The sequence below is a fragment of the Camelus dromedarius genome, chromosome 13, assembly GCF_036321535.1.
Source record: "Camelus dromedarius isolate mCamDro1 chromosome 13, mCamDro1.pat, whole genome shotgun sequence".
Taxonomy (NCBI): Eukaryota; Metazoa; Chordata; class Mammalia; order Artiodactyla; family Camelidae; genus Camelus; species Camelus dromedarius.
Window position 1 is genome coordinate 10,175,132 of NC_087448.1, and position 6,101 is coordinate 10,181,232.

The window sequence follows — 6,101 nt, forward strand, 5'->3', positions numbered from 1 at the left end:
TACAGTTGCAGTCGTTACAGTGTTCATGACCCCGCCAGGCCTGGTACCTTCCAGTCCTGCAGTAAACATTGGAAATAGGATTGGATAATCCCTTTCTGCAGTGGCCTCACAGTCTAATTAAGGAGAGGACTACAGCGCAGGTAACAGGAGTTTGGAGAGAGGTTTTGGTGACGTGGCTGGGAAGCTCCCAGAATAGCAAGATTACAGCACAGAGAGCAGCCTCCATTTAGAGGGAAGAAAATGTCGAGCTGGATGGCTTTGCCTGAAAAACTCTTCTGTAGAAATGGAATCAGTTCATCTGCAGATTGTCCGATTCACTGCAAATTCACAATTTGCAGGCATGTGGTGAATGAAAAGCAAGGGGTTCTTGTATGTTCATACAACGTGAGCATTCGAGATGTCTTACTATCCAGGAGAGGAGCCTTTTTACATGTAAACCAACCTGACCATTCATGTGCATTTGAGGGGCGGGTGGTAGATGGCCTAATTAAATGAACCAGTGAGGCGTGTCCTTCTGAGCTGAGGTTGACCTCAGGATCCTTTGTTTCCTCAGGCTCCTTCCAACATGAAGTCGGTGCTTCAAGCAGGATGGCTGTTGACGGTGGCTGTTGGCAACATCATTGTGCTTATTGTGGCAGGAGCAGGCCAGTTCAGCGAACAGGTACCTCTGTCTTCTCTGATACTGGTCATGGTGATGACCCTCCCTCCCTCCCTCCCTAGCCATCTATATATACTCATGGTCCTCTTGGCTAATGGCTAAAAAAACCTGCCTGATCAGCCGGATAGGGTGGTTACCAAGTAGTCATATGGCCACACATGTGCTGTTTCTTCTTATTTCCACTTGGCGTTCCACAGCTGGAAAATAGCCAGACATCACCACATGGGGTGAACATACTTACACCCTAGTGTGGTTTACTGTCAAAGGAAAGGTCTTTCCTGGCTTCGGTGAATGCAGCTTCATGGCCCCAAACCAGAAAGTTTATCCAGAAAGTTTCATAATACCTAAAGTTGAAGCCATTCTAAAGGTGGCTGTCATTTTTCCAGTTAAAATAAAATGAGGGCTTCTCTGGTACTGAAACTCTCTCCTTCAGGACTTCAGCATCTCGACCTCACAAGGGAGTTACCTCTCCCCCATCAGATGCATACCTCCCCCACCAGGTCACACCAGAGCCTGTGCTAACCCTGTGCGGCCATGACCTCGTGGTATTGCCAGAGGGTAACACAGGGGGCTTAGCTTCGAATATTTCAGCACAGTCTTTTACCCTCAAGAGTACTATTTGGTGTTCTCTTGGTCCCCATCCTTCTAGGGGCCAGCTGTGTGCCTTAAGACTTGGGTGTTTCAGAAATTCTCTCTCATCTTCCCAGAGTCTTGGGGGTCTGCACTCGAGAGCTGTAAGAAAAATGTTATCACTACACTTGGACATCCAAGAAAAGCTGGCCATTCTGTATCTGTGGCAGTAACCTACCAATTTTCCCTAACAACTTAATTTCCAAGCAGCTTGCATCTGGGTGTAGCCAGGAACTATACCCGCGATCCATACATTACCATAACCTGTCCTGTTTGTGGTTTTCTTTCTTGCTCCGACTCCAATTCCTTCCAAGTGGGCTGAGTACGTTCTGTTTGCGGCATTGCTTCTGGTTGTCTGCGTCATATTTGCCATCATGGCGCGATTCTATACGTACATCAATCCAGCTGAGATCGAAGCTCAGTTTGATGAGGATGAAAAGAAAAAGTACCTGGAAAAGAGCAACCCCTATCCCAAGTCGGACTCCTTCTCACAGACACAGATGTGATTGTCAGGGAGCACGTGGAGGATGGACTGGGGCCAGAGCGTGCCAGGCCTCTGTCCCCTGGTAGCAGGACCCCCCGGTGGGTACTCTTCACGACTGTGAACCAAGCCAGGAAAGCTGTGTTCGAAACAGCCAGCAATGAACCAAAACCTCTAAAAGAAGTCTTTTGTTTTTTCAAAGAAGTCTTATTTAAAGCACGCGTGCGCAGACGCGCACGCACACACACTTTCACAACACCGAATCTGTACCCTGCATTTAACTCTTTCTTAACACACAAAGTTATTTTGGACTAACTTAAATTTTTGAAATGGTGGCCAAGTTCTCTATTGCTTGCATTCTAACACCCTGTGGAAACGGACGTTCAATGAGGCGGGAGCCAAGGCGGAAAGTGAAGGATCGGACTTTGGAAAGGTAAAGAAGCACCTGGCGAGTGTTAACTGCTAAAGTTACCTTTTGTTTTCAGTTTCGTTTTTCCAGTCCCTACCTCTTTTTAAATTATGTAGAACTCAAAAAACTACTCAGGTAAAGGCAAGTAATGATTTTTGGAGTTTCAGTGGTATGAAATAAACTCTCATTCTTAAGAGTGTCTGTGTATTTGGGGGCAGGGTGAGAAATCCTGGACATGTTTCCTGACTATAAAAGCTGTGCACACTCAGTAGAGCTTCATCAGAAGTTGATAAAAACGTGGACAAAGCCACGCCCACATACAACACACTGCAGGAACGTGAGATACCGAGGTCTGCTTCTCCCGGTCCCAGTTTTCTCGGGGATGTCCCTGTCGACACTGCTGTTCCTAGGTGCTGCCCATGTGCCTGTTTTCTGTACTGTCTCAAAGTGCTTTTCTCAATACTCACGAGCGTTTTTTTTTACTTGAATACAAATTGTTCCAAAATACTGTAAACACTTCCAGCCTAAGTCATCCTAGAGGTATTCATCACATAACCAGTCCCAGGTGGCAGACCCAGAACGAGTCAACTTTGGCACTCCTATAAAAACAAGCCACGGTTCTTAGACGGACTTGTGCCCTGCTCTGAATGTGGGAACTGGTTCCTGGAATAGGAGGCTGGATCTCTAAGATGCTCTGTGTACAAGCTTGTCATTGTACCATGGAAACGGAAGAAAGCAGAGACTTGAAGTCCAGAGTGAGAGACGCAAATGTGATGATCAAATCATGTTTAGGACCTTTTCTACCCTTCAGGCCAAGTCCTCATCCCTTCACTGAGGCTCTTTCCTCTCTGGCTATGTCTCCTTGTTTTCTGCTCACTCTGATCCACCAGCATCAAGTTTCTCCTAGTTCCTGGAATGCAGTGGGTTCTCACTTCCAGGTCAAAGGCAAGAGAACAATTAGGTCCCGAGACCCTTAGTCCCTACCCACACCTTGTTCCCCACGCACCCCTCCTGTCTATGTCCTCTTCATCTCCAGGTTCCAGGCCACTTCCGCTAAGGGTTTTCTCATCTCCCCATTGGCTGTGTCCCTCCTCTGCCCTCCCTCCCATCACATACCCCTCTGTGTATTATGACTGTCCAACAACCTTCCCTGGACTGAAAACTCTCCACGTGTGTCCCGTTCTCCATTCAGTCTCCAGAACATGGTCAGCCTCTCTGGGTTAAATAACTGTTTGTAATGTCTTGGACTACAAGGAGTGAGATGGAAGAGGCTGAACATTCAACAGTGATTTAATTGAGCCTCCTTGACAAAGTCTCGTGTGAGACTAGTGATCAGGGACTACTGACTTGGCCTCTCCGATCATCCCTGCCCTCCAGCTTACATAACATGCCTTTGATGGGGGGAGACCAGTAGTCACAGTGATGGGCACTCGGTTTTATTACCCTGCTCTTGTCAATGATCCAAAGCAAACTAATCCTAAACCCTCAAGAGATGCTCTGGTCCTAACTCTTCTTACAGCGCTGGGTCACATGGGGCATCTCTTCACCTTTGAGATCTCATTTTCCTCTCCTGTGGAACAAAGAGAACACGAGACCACCTGAGGTCTTAAAAAATCCTCGTTTGAGGGTGCCTGTCAAACACCAGCCTTGCAAATACTGAATGAAGGCCCGTCCCTCAGTCGACTCTGACATTAACACTGAGTTCTCTTTGCAGTTGGATGGGAACCATGCCAATGTGTTTGATCTTCACCGGTCTTTAAAGATAAGAGGGGAGTGTGGGGGACCCGGGGCACTTTGCTCCTCAGGGATGGCTTTTCAGAGTAATCCTCCCTCTAGGTGTTATTGGACCATTTCTTCCAAACAGAATCAAGACTGACGGGTGCCAACATGGTGTTCTAGACGCAAGAGTTTGGAAAATGGCAGGTGTCATGAGGCAGGAGTGGCGGAGGGGATACATGAGGCCAGATCCACAACCTCTGGTCTCCCGCCCTCTCCTTGGCCCCCATTTTTTTCTGCTTTACAACTTACTCTAAGTTCCAGGCTGATTAGGATTTAACCAAACTAATACACTGGCTTGGACACTGGCTGAGTGTTAAAGTGTGACTCTACGTGGGGTTGGAGAGAGCACCTGGAATGAAAATGCTGTCATTGGAAATAGCCGGATTTCATTGCTTGTACCTAAAAGACAGAATATTTTGAAAAGTACTTACAATGTACATATGAATTCTTCTCCACCTATTTTTGTTTCATTTCCACATTTCTCCATAATTTTTTTTTTCATTTTGTGACTATTCTTTTTTTCTTTCCAGGTACTAAGATACTTATTTTGTGGTCGATTTTATAAAAATTATCAAATGTATGTTCCAGTTTGATTTTTATTGACCATTTTAGCCATAGATTTTGTTACATATTCTGGAATTTTTTTTGCAGCTTCATTTTTTTTTTTTGAAAACAACGATAAGCCTACAGCACCTGGTATTTCCAGGTGGTGTCCCATCCAAGTACTAGCCAGGCCCGACCCTGCTTAGCTTCCAAGATCAGATAAGATCAGGCCTGTTCAGGATGGTATCACTGTAGACACAGCTTCATTTTTTTTTTATGACAAATAACAGTAGTTAACGTTTATTGGATGCCGAATACGTGCAGACAGCATGGGAAGTACTGTACTGTGTGTGTTTACAAGCATGTAGTCCTTGCACCAGCACTATAATGTCGATTACTGTTATTAGTCCCATTCTGCAGAAGAGAAAACAGGCACAGAGAAACCAGGTAATCTGCCCAAGGTCACATCCACAGTCTGGCTCCAGAGGCCAGGCTAGCAGTCACTACACAGACCTGCCTCTCACTGCCAAGGTTTAATGCACAGTATGGATTAACTCAATGTAATCCTTATAACAGTACTAAAGAAGGTTTCTGTTTGTTTGTTTGTTTTTAACCATGGCTTGTGCAATCCTGAGATTTATTTTATTTAGTTTTGTAAAGAAGGTCTTATTACCCCCATTTTAGAGATGAGAAAACTGAGGAATAACCACCTTCAGTAACTTGCCCAAGGCCATAAACCCAGCAGTTAACTGAGCCAGGATTTGAACCCAAGCATGTCTGAGCAGGGAGAAATACCTGTCTCTTAATCACCAGGCTATCCTGTCTCCTTTCACATGGTAAAGTGCAAACATGTGATGTCAGGGGCACTGTAATAGGGGCAAGGACGTAGGGGGCACCGGACGGCCTCAGAGAGACATGGTACTCCTGAAACCTGGGTTAGACACACCAGGGCTGGCCTAGGTGGACAAGAGAGACCGAGTATGAGGGGGAGATGCTGGTAAATCCTGCTCTCAAAGGATTAAACAGAAAAACCAAAACACAGTTACCATCTTAGAGGGAGCCAGGGCCTCCTATAAAGACCTTGTGACATTCTGGAAACACGGGACCCCCTCCCCCACAGCTCTGAGTTTTGCACACCTCCATGGCCCGTGGGAGTCCCGGCGGTGGCTCCTCCCAGGTCATGGGGATGAGCTCCCAAGTGCGCCCTGCAGGGGCCAGTGTCTCACCTTGAGGGGCCGCTGGCTTGAAGGGCAATGGTATATGTGAACCACAAAGGAGGAGTGTTCAGGGCCATGCTGGAGGGGACAGCAAGTCACAGCAAGGGCCTCAGGGAAGGGGCAGCCTGTTTTGTTTTCAATTGTGGTAATATACACATCACAGTTTACCACTGAGCCATTTTTAAGTCTACACAGTTCAGGGGTATTTAGAACATCCACGTTGCTATGCAACCATCACCAGCATCCAGCGCCAGAACTTTTTTCATCCTACAGAACTGAAACTTCATCCCCCTTACACACTAATTCTCTGCTCCTCCCGCTCCCGGAGGCCTCCAGGAATTCTCCTTCCTCTTGCTTGTCTGTCGGGGATGGCAGGGGCCTTGC

At 46.7% G+C, this 6,101-nt stretch overlaps 1 protein-coding gene and 1 pseudogene across 1 annotated transcript in view; one reads left to right on the forward strand and one right to left on the reverse strand.

Annotated features, from left to right (window-relative positions):
* Positions 1-2,372, forward strand: part of SLC15A1 (solute carrier family 15 member 1) — a 43,576-nt gene extending 41,204 nt beyond the window's left edge. The window contains exons 22-23 of the mRNA XM_010980239.3: positions 554-661; positions 1,603-2,372. Coding sequence (XP_010978541.1) covers positions 554-661; positions 1,603-1,794 — 300 coding nt within the window. The 3' untranslated portion in view covers positions 1,795-2,372. The remainder of the gene's footprint in view (positions 1-553; positions 662-1,602) is intronic.
* Positions 2,373-4,638: 2,266 nt separating this feature from the next.
* Positions 4,639-4,757, reverse strand: LOC116157283 (5S ribosomal RNA; annotated as a pseudogene).
* Between the last annotated feature and the right edge of the window lie 1,344 nt (positions 4,758-6,101).